Source organism: Centruroides sculpturatus, unplaced genomic scaffold (assembly GCF_000671375.1).
Source record: "Centruroides sculpturatus isolate CEXI.00-Female unplaced genomic scaffold, Cexi_2.0 scaffold701, whole genome shotgun sequence".
In the NCBI taxonomy this organism is placed as follows: domain Eukaryota; kingdom Metazoa; phylum Arthropoda; class Arachnida; order Scorpiones; family Buthidae; genus Centruroides; species Centruroides sculpturatus.
The window spans coordinates 277839-293017 of NW_019385058.1; the positions used below are offsets into that span (position 1 = coordinate 277839).

The 15179-nt window shown below is 33.3% G+C and overlaps 3 protein-coding genes across 3 annotated transcripts in view; 1 reads left to right on the forward strand and 2 right to left on the reverse strand.

Moving 5' to 3' along the window:
* Positions 1-15179, forward strand: part of LOC111634066 — a 44569-nt gene that overhangs the window by 14514 nt on the left and 14876 nt on the right. The window lies entirely within an intron of this gene.
* Positions 989-3621, reverse strand: LOC111634055 (venom metalloproteinase antarease-like TtrivMP_A). The gene is made up of 11 exons (XM_023378737.1): positions 3567-3621; positions 3284-3441; positions 3058-3147; positions 2856-2982; positions 2607-2770; positions 2430-2498; positions 1843-1997; positions 1724-1776; positions 1532-1643; positions 1316-1456; positions 989-1241 (listed from the first exon to the last, which is right to left on the reverse strand). Exons 1-11 carry the CDS (start codon positions 3619-3621, stop codon positions 1196-1198), a joined length of 1170 nt encoding a protein of 389 aa, XP_023234505.1. The 3' UTR covers positions 989-1195.
* On the reverse strand, positions 5757-8238 carry LOC111634056 (venom metalloproteinase antarease-like TtrivMP_A). The gene is made up of 11 exons (XM_023378739.1): positions 8184-8238; positions 7901-8058; positions 7675-7764; positions 7473-7599; positions 7224-7387; positions 7047-7115; positions 6460-6614; positions 6341-6393; positions 6149-6260; positions 5933-6073; positions 5757-5858 (listed from the first exon to the last, which is right to left on the reverse strand). Exons 1-11 carry the CDS (start codon positions 8236-8238, stop codon positions 5813-5815), a joined length of 1170 nt encoding a protein of 389 aa, XP_023234507.1. The 3' UTR covers positions 5757-5812.

The window sequence follows — 15179 nt, forward strand, 5'->3', positions numbered from 1 at the left end:
GTAACAATGGAAGTGTTAAGTAACAATGGAAGTGTCAACAATGGAAATGCTACGTAACAATGGAATTGTTAAGAGAAAGCGACGTGCAAGACGCAAATGCAGTTTTTTTCGTTTTTGCGGGAAATCGAACATATTTTTAGACCCATCTAAAAATTCTCTAAGGGGACCCAATTCTTGAATTCTGTGAAAACGGGTAAGGTTGACTGTAACGTAATAATCTTTATCTTAGTTATCGTTACTTTTGCCCGAGCAACGCCGGGCCCACCTGCTAGTTTTATAATATTTAAGCAAGTTAATATGCTATACGCCAATTTATATTATAACTAATAGATAGTAATTAGATTAGAATGCCTGTGTTCATTCCCTTTCTCTTAAATGCTGGTCTAATGACTGGAATATCGTATAACGATAAAACACCATTTTCTTCATACCAATATTGAGTGAGTTTTTCTCGATTTCTATTTTGTAAGGTATTCTTAATATTAGGAATTTGTGTTTTTTAATGTAATTGTGAGAATCGAACAAGACAAAGGAAAACAATCTGATGATGATCTCATGAAAAGTTGGTATATATCAACTTTCTGACCTAAGAGAGCGTCAACTTACGCTTTCTCATAGCTGATAGTGACAAATTTAAACATCTTTCTTTTGACTTTAAACATTTCTGAAGAATTTGTATCTTTGAATAAGACGAAGAACGGCACATTTCAGTCTGTCGTCGGTCGTTTTTTCTAGTCGTTAAGACTTGTTTGTTCCTTTCTATCCAGTCATTGGAATTTGTGTTTATATGCTTCATTTTCATTTCTGCTTGAGTGTTTCCAACGTGAAAAATATTTGTGATGATTCGAAAAGTGCTATTGTCATCCTCAAACCCATCAAAATCTCCAGTAGCAGGCGTAACCCACTTTTTTCAGATATTTTCCGAGTGTAATCATATTCGGCGATAAGAAAGGTCTAAAGGACACAGAAACCTCACAACTGTGTGCCAAAAAGGAGACATAGTGCATTAACTATTTTACAATTTTATTGAGAAAAAAGAAACCAGACGACAAATATAACTGCATTTGAATAACTTTATTTGTTTTAAATTATTTTTTAATTAAAAAGTAATTTAATGCAATATTTGAAATACACTATTTTCTTTGTCGTTTCAAGCAATATTTCGTTGAGTGTCGAATATATCATTAAATACCAATTACTGAAATCCACAGCTTTCGTATACACACTTAGCTTCTGGTAACCTTTAAGAGAAAATTATGTTATTAAAGTATTTATTTCTAAACTATTCGAATTTAGTAATAAAAATCATTCTTACGATAATGCATCTTTAACGCAATTCTTCGAGCATTCGGAAAATTTAAATTTGTTAGTAGCATTTCTTCGATTTCCCATAATATAACCGTCAGTTTCTGGGCAATCTTCTGCTCCTGGCTCGCCGTCGTGAGGACTTCCAAGTCTGAAATTTTTTTCAATAATTTCTTCTCAAATTCATATTATTTCAGCATTTGATATAATGTTTTGAATTACTTACAGATGAGCTGATTCATGAGCTACTGTATCAACTCTTTCGTTGTACCATGAATCGTCTTTACAGACGCCAACTTTGTAACATTTTTTACAAACTGCGCCTTTGTATGCAAGGCCTGCAAAATAAATTTACTTGAAAGTATACTGTACATAGAACAAATTGTAGGATTAAGAAGTAAATGGGAAAAGGGTTTACCCACAACTCTAAATTTAACTGTACCATCATCTTTTAGCTCGCCCAAGTTTCGTCTAAATAATATATTTTAAAATTAGTTCATCTCAAATCTGTACATTCCGATATAATTGAATACTTACGTAACAAGCAGCATGATCATATCAGCATCTTTAGCTAAACCAGTAGCATGATTACAGTAGTATTTTCCCATACGATCAATTAAATCAAGAGGATTAAGATATTTTGGGTTTACCGGATTTGCACTCTCTTCTATATAAGGTGGTTCTGTTTCTTTCTATAAATGAAAATAAAGTTAAACGAGCGATTATTTATTATGACATCGTCAAAATGCCGGGCTGCAATTTATATTCATATTTTTTATTTATTTAATTTAATATATACGCTTTCTGTTTCAAATTATCAGTGTCTTGCTTCTGTACATCGTGCCCTCCCTGGCAACAACAGGTGTCATTTCGGTCATCTTTGTAACTCCAAATAAATGTATTAATTAAAATCACGTCACTTCCGGCCTTCACCAGACGTTTGTATACTTAATCGGGGCCTTCTACCACTAAACTTTCCGTATCCAGTCTCTCTTTTCGTTTATCTAACACCATTCTCGAGATTAACGAAGCAGAGACAGACAGCGAAACGGTCAGCAGTGGAAATTTATAGCTCTACAGTTTTTAAATTGCAGCCCAGTAAATAAATATAATTAGTGGATTACCGTAAATGGATCAATTCCAAGCAAACGAAATTTTATTCCCAATTGTAATGTATCAATTAGGTTTTGAACCTAAATTAAAAAAAGAAAAATCGTAAAAAGTTATAAATTTTAATTCAAAATTAAGCTTCTATGAACTATTTTATTCAATTTAAAAACATTTGAGAATTTATATCCTACCCCAGTATACATGACAGTTACGTATTCCGTTAAAGCTTTCGTAGTTTCGAATCGTTTCGTAAAAGCACTTTCTGTAACAACCAGACATTCCACAACTATGCACTGATCGTCTCTGGCCATTGTCGCAACCTTTTCCATTTCTTCGTTAACATCCATATGCATGACTGAAAACAAGTTGAAAACATTATCGAATTTCAAAAAAATCAGCTGCCAACGATTAGTAATGTTAAAAGTGTTAAATATATTCACCTGCATCATTCAGAAAGGACTTTTTATCATTTATAACTTCTACAATTTTATGTGGTACTTGCCCATCTTTAACGGTTCTACCCGACTCATACGGTTCGATTCTAAGTTTTGAATTTACAATTCCTTGCTAAAAGTATACAAAGAAGTTTAAGAATCTATGTAATATTATAGGATATAAAATATCGATTATTATAAAAATTACAATAGTGACAGGCCCATCTTCGTCGATCAAAAGAGCGGCTCCATTAGTGCTGTCTCTGTAAATTCTTCTTTTTAAGTCTTCTACGTCGATCTTAAAGCATTGAAATATTTGATATAAAGTTACTATTTTATTCGAAAAAAATCATTCTAATTCTAATAATTTGTACAGATTATAACATTAGAGAAAATGTGATTAACGCATTTCATAAGTGTTTTAAATGGCTTACTGAGTTTGGTTGTTGATCAACAAGTGCGAAGTTTTTGGCCAATATGTCACCAGCGGGTTCTAACTTTAGTTCTATATCTTCGTTTAGAGCTCGGAATTTGACCGTCTTCACTCCAGACCTGGACGTTTCCACGGATGGAAACACCACGTCTACTCGACCTGTATTTGCGAATTTTAAAGAAAGTTTATCAAAAGTTTATTCAAACTGTGATTTATTTTTGATTTTTATACTATAAAAACTGACTACAAGCTTACTGTTATATTATTAATAATAATAGTCTTACCACTTGGAATGGCCGAAGCGATTGCAAAGAGGAAAATACCTGCAAGATAGATCATGGTCGTTTATAGCCATAGCAATGATCTCGTACTATTTATAGTGATGGAAATCAAGTGTAAAATGCTGATTAGTTTAATTACTCGATTACTCATCCGACGCCTATTGATAGCTCGCACCTGTGTCAAATTTTGACATACTTAATAATTATCTTAGTCATTAAAATGTTATATCTATTTAAATTTACTTTCTTTATTTATGAAACTAATTCACAACGTCATAAAATGCATTTCCATTCGCGCCTTATATACCTTATACTGTATAACGAAATTGTACAAGATGTAAATGTAATGTGTTGTGCTCAAAGTGACGGATTTACTTTACTTCAAGCCTGAAGAAGTCTCCAACTGTTCAGTATAGTACCAATCGTATTAAAGAAAATCAAAATCTTTCACAATAACATTCTAAATAATGTTGAAATTTATATTCATATTGAGATCCAAAAGAAGAAATTTTAAGTTTAGTTTTTGAATTAATTAAAGATTAATATAGTAAAATAAAACTTTATTTATATCAATAATAATAGTTACAATCTCTATTATTATAATTTATGATATATAATTTATAATTTATTTAATAATTTTCATTGCAATAAATGCTTTAAATATCAATTTATTTAAAATATTTTCGTCTTTGTTTTCACTTTTTCGGGTAATAAAAATTAAAACTGAAAACGATAAAATTCTAAATTATTCATTTCTTGATTATTTATTACGAAAAGTGGACGCAATAAANTTCTTTTCAAGTTCTGTGAGGATAATAATCTTGTTTGTCTAAATTAGTAAGTCCCAATTAGTTTTTCCTGCGTACCACTTCAAGAAAGAGCTCAAACTCGCGTACCCATTATAGCAGAAATTCATATTAATCCACACTAATATTATAAATTCGAAGATAATTTTGCTGTCTGTCAATTCTGCTATCTGTCTGTTACCTTTTCACGTCACGTCACTGGACAGGTTTTTAGTCGCTCGAGACATCTCAGATCTTACACTTCGTTTTACGAAAGATTTAGACGGTGTAATAGGCACGAGTAATACTGATTAGGGAAGAGATACGAAAACTAAAAAGGTGTGTGCAGAATGATTGGTTTTCATGTTGGAAATACATTGCATGGTACTCCAGAAAACAGAAATGTGTGGCTTTCATCCATGAATGGTGAATATATTTCAGCTAGCATCGAAACTCAAGAATTAATGAATTTGAAAAATATTTTATTCGAATTTGGTAAGTGTAATATCGCAATCTTCAAACTTGACAACACGAGTGCGATTTCTCACATAAAAACTTTTGAGAATTCAGAGTGAAAGCATATTGATATCAGATATCACTACATCAAAGACCTATCTTGAAACAAGGAAGTTTAAATTTAACATATGAGTACAAATGAGAATATTGCTGACATTTTACGAAAGCTTTGGGAACAGAAAAGATTGTCAAATTCAGAAGTTCGATGTTATGTGACTGACTGCAATATATATATAAAAAGTTCTTGCATATTAAATACTCGTAATACCTGAAACATAGGACTACATTTCGACATCTCAAGAGATATCGAAATGAGGGGTGTGTCAAGTAATGTGAATTTCATACTGTGCTCACCTCAACTTTCAGGAGGCGATAAATCTTCCCGCACTCTGTTTTCCACGTTCTGTAGCAGAAAGCTTATTTTGTTTTGCACTTCTTTCTGTATTTGTTCGTTTATTAAACATAATTTTTAGTTGAAGTAATGTAAAATAAAATACGGCGGTCATCAATCATAAAAACTGATATTGCTGCAGTCACACCTTATAATATTTAAGCAAGTTAATATGCTATAGGCCAATCTATATTATAACTTAACCTAACCTAACCTAACCTAACCTAACCTAACCTAACCCACTTTTCTCAGATATTTTCCGAGTGTAATCATATTCGGCTATAAGATGACTCAAAATGACATAAAAACCTCACAACTGTGTGCCAGAAAGGCCACATAATCCATACTCTTCACTAGAAAAAGCCAGTTAACAATTTTATAATTTTATTGAATAAAAAATAAACCAGACGAAAAATATGACTGCATTTGAATAACTTTATTTGTTTTAAATTATTTTTGAATTAAAAAGTAATTTAATGTAATATTTGAAATGCACTATTTTCTTTGTCGTTTAAAGCAATATTTCGGTGAATGTCGAATATATTATTAAATACGAATTAATAGATTCCACAGCTTTTGTATACACAAGAAGCTCCAGGTAACCTTTAAGAAAAAATTATGTTATTAAAGTATTTATTTCTAAACTATTCGAATTTAGTAATAAAAATCATTCTTACGATAATGCATCTTTAACGCAATTCTTCGAGCATTCGGAAAATTTAAATTTGTTAGTAGCATTTCTTCGATTTCCCATAATATAACCGTCAGTTTCTGGGCAATCTTCTGCTCCTGGCTCGCCGTCGTGAGGACTTCCAAGTCTGAAATTTTTTTCAATAATTTCTTCTCAAATTCATATTATTTCAGCATTTGATATAATGTTTTGAATTACTTACAGATGAGCTGATTCATGAGCTACTGTATCAACTCTTTCGTTGTACCATGAATCGTCTTTACAGACGCCAACTTTGTAACATTTTTTACAAACTGCGCCTTTGTATGCAAGGCCTGCAAAATAAATTTACTTGAAAGTATACTGTACATAGAACAAATTGTAGGATTAAGAAGTAAATGGGAAAAGGGTTTACCCACAACTCTAAATTTAACTGTACCATCATCTTTTAGCTCGCCCAAGTTTCGTCTAAATAATATATTTTAAAATTAATTCATCTCAAATCTGTACATTCCGATATAATTGAATACTTACGTAACAAGCAGCATGATCATATCAGCATCTTTAGCTAAACCAGTAGCATGATTACAGTAGTATTTTCCCATACGATCAATTAAATCAAGAGGATTAAGATATTTTGGGTTTACCGGATTTGCACTCTCTTCTATATAAGGTGGTTCTGTTTCTTTCTATAAATGAAAATAAAGTTAAACGAGCGATTATTTATTATGACATCGTCAAAATGCCGGGCTGCAATTTATATTCATATTTTTTATTTATTTAATTTAATATATACGCTTTCTGTTTCAAATTATCAGTGTCTTGCTTCTGTACATCGTGCCCTCCCTGGCAACAACAGGTGTCATTTCGGTCATCTTTGTAACTCCAAATAAATGTATTAATTAAAATCACGTCACTTCCGGCCTTCACCAGACGTTTGTATACTTAATCGGGGCCTTCTACCACTAAACTTTCCGTATCCAGTCTCTCTTTTCGTTTATCTAACACCATTCTCGAGATTAACGAAGCAGAGACAGACAGCGAAACGGTCAGCAGTGGAAATTTATAGCTCTACAGTTTTTAAATTGCAGCCCAGTAAATAAATATAATTAGTGGATTACCGTAAATGGATCAATTCCAAGCAAACGAAATTTTATTCCCAATTGTAATGTATCAATTAGGTTTTGAACCTAAATTAAAAAAAGAAAAATCGTAAAAAGTTATAAATTTTAATTCAAAATTAAGCTTCTATGAACTATTTTATTCAATTTAAAAACATTTGAGAATTTATATCCTACCCCAGTATACATGACAGTTACGTATTCCGTTAAAGCTTTCGTAGTTTCGAATCGTTTCGTAAAAGCACTTTCTGTAACAACCAGACATTCCACAACTATGCACTGATCGTCTCTGGCCATTGTCGCAACCTTTTCCATTTCTTCGTTAACATCCATATGCATGACTGAAAACAAGTTGAAAACATTATCGAATTTCAAAAAAATCAGCTGCCAACGATTAGTAATGTTAAAAGTGTTAAATATATTCACCTGCATCATTCAGAAAGGACTTTTTATCATTTATAACTTCTACAATTTTATGTGGTACTTGCCCATCTTTAACGGTTCTACCCGACTCATACGGTTCGATTCTAAGTTTTGAATTTACAATTCCTTGCTAAAAGTATACAAAGAAGTTTAAGAATCTATGTAATATTATAGGATATAAAATATCGATTATTATAAAAATTACAATAGTGACAGGCCCATCTTCGTCGATCAAAAGAGCGGCTCCATTAGTGCTGTCTCTGTAAATTCTTCTTTTTAAGTCTTCTACGTCGATCTTAAAGCATTGAAATATTTGATATAAAGTTACTATTTTATTCGAAAAAAATCATTCTAATTCTAATAATTTGTACAGATTATAACATTAGAGAAAATGTGATTAACGCATTTCATAAGTGTTTTAAATGGCTTACTGAGTTTGGTTGTTGATCAACAAGTGCGAAGTTTTTGGCCAATATGTCACCAGCGGGTTCTAACTTTAGTTCTATATCTTCGTTTAGAGCTCGGAATTTGACCGTCTTCACTCCAGACCTGGACGTTTCCACGGATGGAAACACCACGTCTACTCGACCTGTATTTGCGAATTTTAAAGAAAGTTTATCAAAAGTTTATTCAAACTGTGATTTATTTTTGATTTTTATACTATAAAAACTGACTACAAGCTTACTGTTATATTATTAATAATAATAGTCTTACCACTTGGAATGGCCGAAGCGATTGCAAAGAGGAAAATACCTGCAAGATAGATCATGGTCGTTTATAGCCATAGCAATGATCTCGTACTATTTATAGTGATGGAAATCAAGTGTAAAATGCTGATTAGTTTAATTACTCGATTACTCATCCGACGCCTATTGATAGCTCGCACCTGTGTCAAATTTTGACATACTTAATAATTATCTTAGTCATTAAAATGTTATATCTATTTAAATTTACTTTCTTTATTTATGAAACTAATTCACAACGTCATAAAATGCATTTCCATTCGCGCCTTATATACCTTATACTGTATAACGAAATTGTACAAGATGTAAATGTAATGTGTTGTGCTCAAAGTGACGGATTTACTTTACTTCAAGCCTGAAGAAGTCTCCAACTGTTCAGTATAGTACCAATCGTATTAAAGAAAATCAAAATCTTTCACAATAACATTCTAAATAATGTTGAAATTTATATTCATATTTTTTATTTATTTAATTTAATATATACGCTTTCTGTTTCAAATTATCAGTGTCTTGCTTCTGTACATCGTGCCCTCCCTGGCAACAACAGGTGTCATTTCGGTCATCTTTGTAACTCCAAATAAATGTATTAATTAAAATCACGTCACTTCCGGCCTTCACCAGACGTTTGTATACTTAATCGGGGCCTTCTACCACTAAACTTTCCGTATCCAGTCTCTCTTTTCGTTTATCTAACACCATTCTCGAGATTAACGAAGCAGAGACAGACAGCGAAACGGTCAGCAGTGGAAATTTATAGCTCTACAGTTTTTAAATTGCAGCCCAGTAAATAAATATAATTAGTGGATTACCGTAAATGGATCAATTCCAAGCAAACGAAATTTTATTCCCAATTGTAATGTATCAATTAGGTTTTGAACCTAAATTAAAAAAAGAAAAATCGTAAAAAGTTATAAATTTTAATTCAAAATTAAGCTTCTATGAACTATTTTATTCAATTTAAAAACATTTGAGAATTTATATCCTACCCCAGTATACATGACAGTTACGTATTCCGTTAAAGCTTTCGTAGTTTCGAATCGTTTCGTAAAAGCACTTTCTGTAACAACCAGACATTCCACAACTATGCACTGATCGTCTCTGGCCATTGTCGCAACCTTTTCCATTTCTTCGTTAACATCCATATGCATGACTNATAATTTATTAATGATAAACTTCAGTTATTTTTGTGCGGAAAATGTGCCAAATTGTGGCAAATGGAATGAATATGATGCAAATAGGATCCATCCACGAAAATTTCATAGCACCTATTTCCCTAATACAATCCCCTGAAAAAAGCCGTATTATATTACGGCTAAGAGGAAAAACAAGGCAGAAATTCCCTTTACGGTACTTACGGCAGAGGAGAATTACACCAACTACCTAAGAGGTACTATGGTAGAGCTGTTCAACTATTACTTCCCATTTGACTACGCTGATCTTAATACCGATACCCAGCGAGAATTATACAGCAACTGTCGTGTGACGTGACCAGGACGACAAACCGTTTACGTATAATGAAGTATCTCATGCTATTAAACTCATTAACATTAAAAACGCTCCGTGTATTGATCAGGTAACTGTGAAGATAATCAGGGAGGCATATGATGTAATTTTTACTACTTTCGTTACCCAGTCAACCGCTGCCTTTTTCTTGGGTACTTCCCTGCTGACTGGAAGGAAGCGTCTGTTAAATTCATTGAAAAAAGAAATCTAATGATAATCCAAAACACCCAAAGAATTTCAGGCGTATCAGTCTCTTTTTCGTGATGGGAAAAAGTTTTGATTCGGTGGTCAGCAATAGGATTTTAAATTATTTGAGTAGAAATAACATTTTAAGTATCCACCAGCATGGATTCACACCTGGAAAATCCACTACTACTGCTCTATCAAGCATTATCGAGTACATCAATTTTGCCAAAAAAAGGCACACACGCTCCTTGTCTCTATTTACTTCTGTGGAGCGTTCGATAATCTCTAATGTCCAGCGATTCTCCGTAAACTGCGGGCTTATCAGGTTGTGTTAACTGCCTTCGCATCTTACACAACCTGATGAGTAGTTTCATAAATTACAGGCAGGCAGGCTGGTACACCAATAACTTTAAACACAACATCGTGTTACGAAAGGTTGTTGTCCACAGGCTTTAATTGCCGCTCATGACTTGTGGACAATTGTTCATAACGATTTCCTAACAATTCTCAATGGACCAAAAGGTCCGTTTTTGCAGGGATATGCAGACGACACAATAATTTTTGTGTCGGACAAGAACAGCGGAAAAATTGCCTGTCCTCTGTAATAATTTACTTCAAAAGTTTTCCAACTAGAGTAAAAGTGTTAACCTCCCAATCAACTACGACAAGTTGATGAATATTATTTTCGCGAAAAACGCCACTTCTGAAAAGTCCTAGGATTCTTATACATGAGCATCAGATTAAGAAGTAAGTAAATTCACTTATCTTGGGGTTGTTCTTGACAGCAACTCCAATGGACTAAACACATAGACATGGTGAGTGACAAAGCTGTTCAAGTGTCTAATGCTCTGAACAGTATCGCAAAAAACACCTGGGGTATACGGTATAATGGGGTAGGATATATCTACCTGAGGCTAATCTTTTGTATAATGCGCCAATGTGGGCAGCGGCCACAGTGCCGTCTTTAGAACATAAGCGGCCCTGGGCCAGGTCCAAGATGGGGCCCTCTTAAGGAAACATAAACAATATTATATTAACAATGTAAATTCGTCTCTGTAATTCAAAACACACGCTTTGGTAGACGTATCTCACAGCAGAGACGAATTTACATTGTTAATATAATATACAGCAAACCAACTATATATTAATATTATATTACATAAAGGTAAAGAAAATACGTCGAACTCATATATGTATTTTTTAATAAAGCAGGATTTGATATCGTGTACATTTCCTAGTATAGATATTAATTAATACAATAAATTTCGATAAATTAATTATGAATTTTATAGCAGCAAAATATCGACAAAATATTTAGTAAGTTTGCTTAGTTTTAAGATCATTTTTAACTATCTACAGGAAAAATAAAGTATTTGATATTTTTAATAATTTGTTTATTTCAATTAACCTATCTTTTATTTGTAACTTTATTACTTTCAAATTAGTGGGCTCCCTACAGCCTGGGGCTCTGGGCCAGGACCACGTAGGCCCTGCCCTAAAGACGGCACTGAGCGGCCACCCAAACTATACACATTCAACGCAAACTCCTAAAGGCACAAAGAATTGCCGCTCTTCGTATTTGTAGAGCATACACACGCCTACTTCAAATGGCACCTACTTCAGCCTTGCTTGTCATTGCAGGCGTCCTTCTAATGTATATTAAAGCCAGGATGGCTATGTTGAACTGGAGTATCTGTAACAAAAAAACGGCGAAGTTGGAAATTTCGCCATTCATTTTATGTTTTCCTTCTGTCATAAAGAACAGAACCGGAAAATTGAAATTCGTGTTTTCTTTATTTTGTAAATTTATATGTATTAGACCTACGTATGTATATATAATTAATAAATACTCAAGTGCATACATTTGGAATATCATCGTTTTCAGTTTTAATCTTTATTACTGAACAAAAATAAAGACAAAAACATTTTCGATGAATTGATATTATGACGTACTAATTGCGGTAGAAATGGTTTTCTCTATAATTGATGGGGCCAGATTTAATTAAAATAGACAAATATCTGGATTATGTAAAACTGAAATATTTAAACCTGTTAATAAAGAAATAAATACACTCTTATTAATAAACTAGCGGATAAGCCCGGCGTTATTCCAGCAAACAATAATGACAGCGAACATTTAGATTATTACGTTATAGCCGATTTATAAGCTTTTATCTATAAAATTCGGTTACTTAATTTAACAAAAGTTGAATATTATTAATAGATTATAGCCTGTCGCTTACGTAAATTACAAAGGTATATAAAATTGGGGTTACTATACTCGAACTTTATTCTTTTTCTGCTGTAAGGCTCGTGATAAAATCGAAATTTTTATTCATCTTTAAACGAGATGATCATCACAAAACACGAGAATATCAGGTTTTTGCCTACATTAACATTAATGAACGGGTATATGCAAGACAAGGTTCGCGGAAATCACGCAATTCGCCCAAACTCTTAATATTAACTTTGTGGAACGCAACAATAAAACTGTGTGTACTAACAAATTGTCAGAGTTTTATTGTTGCCAGCGGAGGTTTATTGTTATTGCGAACAATTGTTTCTTCAGTTCGTGCGATTGAAAATTATATATTTCAAGTGTTTCTTTGAGTTTTTCTTCATTGCTGCTATTTTTTCGGTAAGTTTAGAATGCGATCTTTCCGTATTTAAGTATTTTCGAACATTGTTAAGCCGAATATCACAATTAGTAGTCTATCCATGAATTTCCGAGAAATCTCTATTTGCATACAGGGTCGAATACAATAGATGCGACGTTCGATTGAATTTTTTTTGCGAGGCCCCTCAAACTCTAAATCATAAAATTAATTAACACTTAATTTACATATTTAAATATAGATTTTAAATATTTATTTAAAACGAAATCCAAAATCTAATTATAAAAATCAAAAGTCATGAACCATAAGGTACATTAAGAATTTATACATTAAGAAACTATACCAAATATAAAAACAACTAATTTTTATTAAATATAAACATACATAGACGTCTTTTAGTATTTCTATAGTTTTAAATGAATATAACTATATAAATTGTTGCCATGAAAATTCTTCTAATATGTTGATGAATAAATATAACTGAATTTTATCTATATATATAAAATTGCTTGTCCTGACTGACTCACTGATTCATCATCGCCCAGAGCAAACCGCTGAACCTAAAGTGGTGAAATTCGGTACACGGTTAGAGTAAGTCATGAAAAAGCACACTAAGAAGGGATTTTTCGAAAGTCCCCCGCGGGGGTAAGAGGGAGAGCATTAAGGTTTAACCGGAAAAACGGCTTCTACTGTACTNTATAATTACACTAGCGAAAAATCCAATTAGGAACATTTAGTTTACTAGTTACCGGTACTTTTCGCACAAAAAATGTAGGTGTAGTTATGATACCTTGTTTACAATTCACTAAAATGTAATTGGGGTTCCATAATACCACCTTCTCCTCTATTGTTAACGATTTAGGTCATGTTGAAGTTTAGTAAACACGGCTGAATCTCACACAATAAACTTTATCCAAATGGCATGGAAAAATGTATCAATGCAAACACTATCAAATTTTCGACACGCTGCACAGTGGGACCAAATCCCAAAAAGCTGGCCAAAAGTCGAAAAATAGAGTTTAAGTTCCGGTAATTTCTAGTCGTGGGTTCGGTTGGATAAGAGTCCGAAGTTCGAATTCTAGACTTTAGCGCCCCCTATCCGTTATACCTGCTATTGTAGTTTAGTTGAAAGAGGACCCTCCATCGAGCTAGACGCGTAATGCAGTAAGCAAAGATTTCTACGCTATATTCAAGAGGGTGCCAAATCTCTAAAAATCAATCGAATTTAAATTTAAAAAAATAGAATTTGCAGCTGCAAGTAAGTAGAATATCATTATGTAACACAAAATTGATAATAATACTTTATGTGATAACAGTAAACGAATGATTTGTGCGAAAATGAACGGAAGATTTTAATAGAAATATATTGAAAAAGTTACAATGACATTTATTACAATGGTACAAACTGGCATAGCGCTTTCGGAAGTTACTTTGTAGCTATATTGTCTGAAATTGTCCAGGATGACTCACGTTAACTGACCCTTCCTTCGAAAAACAAGTTCCGTAGAGTGGAAACCTGAATCAGTTTGTCTCTATTTGTTAGGCCTCCTTAACAGGGATAAAGAACTGAAAAAAAAGAAACAAAAAATTTTATTATTGCTTGACAATTGCCCGGCTCATCTCGACATCAAGAATTTACGTTGCATTAAACTCGTGTTCATACCGTCTAATACAAGTTCAGAGTTACAGTCACAGTCATAGTCATTTACAGATACATAGATCAAGAGGTTATACACAGCTTAAACAGCAGCTATCGGCGAATTCTCCTTTCGAAAATGGTAACTTTTTCTGTAAATCTTGATACAGTTGTGACCGGCGAGTTTTTGTCTTTGTCAGGACTGACACCAGGACTGATTCCGTCAGGGTTATGGTTGTTACACGAGCGGTCGCGGATGCGGTCGTTTGGGCGGATGGAGTGAGAGACAGCGTACCGGAAGTGACTCACGCAGAGACTCGGTTAACGTAACAAGAGTTTAATGGGTACCAATAGACTATACATCTTTTACATTTAAGGTTATTTAAGTTCTTTCGATGGTATAATACGAGAACGAGAGAGAGTTTACAATTGCCGCGTGGCGATAATTATCTTGAGGTTGGGTAAGTCTTTACGAGGTTCAACAGTTCTGAATCGGCGACGTCGGTAATAATTCCAATAAGAGGCACTTAGTTCATTGGGTTTCTGATAATCCAAGGGGTTGTCACTTAAGACGTTCGTAAGTCGATGGTTTGTAGGTAAATCCAAGAATATGCACTGAGCGATGAGTTGAAACTAAAACCTTCTAAGGATCGGGTGAAGACGGTAACACATAGAAAAAACGGCGACGACTGCGACGAAAATCGGTTTGTAGCTATATTCATTTGACAACTTTGCAATAATAGGTCGGAAGGTTATGTGAAATTTCGCGACTGAGAACTTGCTGAGTGATTAACTCTCAGATGTGAAATTTGATACTTAATCGATAAAATAGTAGAGGAGAAGGTGGTATTATGGAACACTGCGGGTATTATGGAACCACCCCATTTCGAACTGATAATAAAGGCGAACTGTAGCGGAATGTGGCTGAACTGAACTAGGCAGACATCCATAGCAAGGGGAAAACCCGTTTTACTTCAGTTAAACAGTTGTCCGTATTTAATCAGCAAATTTGTTTTTTTCAAAATTC

Coding starts and splice junctions, on each gene's coding strand:
- LOC111634055 (XM_023378737.1), bottom strand. CDS start 3,621: ATGATCTATCTTGCAGGTATTTTCCTCTTTGCAATCGCTTCGGCCATT. Junction 2,499..2,606: donor TAACTGTCATGTATACTGGG/GTAGGATATAAA, acceptor TTTTTAATTTAG/GTTCAAAACCTAATTGATAC. Junction 1,998..2,429: donor TTGGAATTGATCCATTTACG/GTAATCCACTAA, acceptor TTTCATTTATAG/AAAGAAACAGAACCACCTTA.
- LOC111634056 (XM_023378739.1), bottom strand. CDS start 8,238: ATGATCTATCTTGCAGGTATTTTCCTCTTTGCAATCGCTTCGGCCATT. Junction 6,261..6,340: donor AGTTAAATTTAGAGTTGTGG/GTAAACCCTTTT, acceptor TTTATTTTGCAG/GCCTTGCATACAAAGGCGCA. Junction 5,859..5,932: donor TGCGTTAAAGATGCATTATC/GTAAGAATGATT, acceptor TTTTTCTTAAAG/GTTACCTGGAGCTTCTTGTG.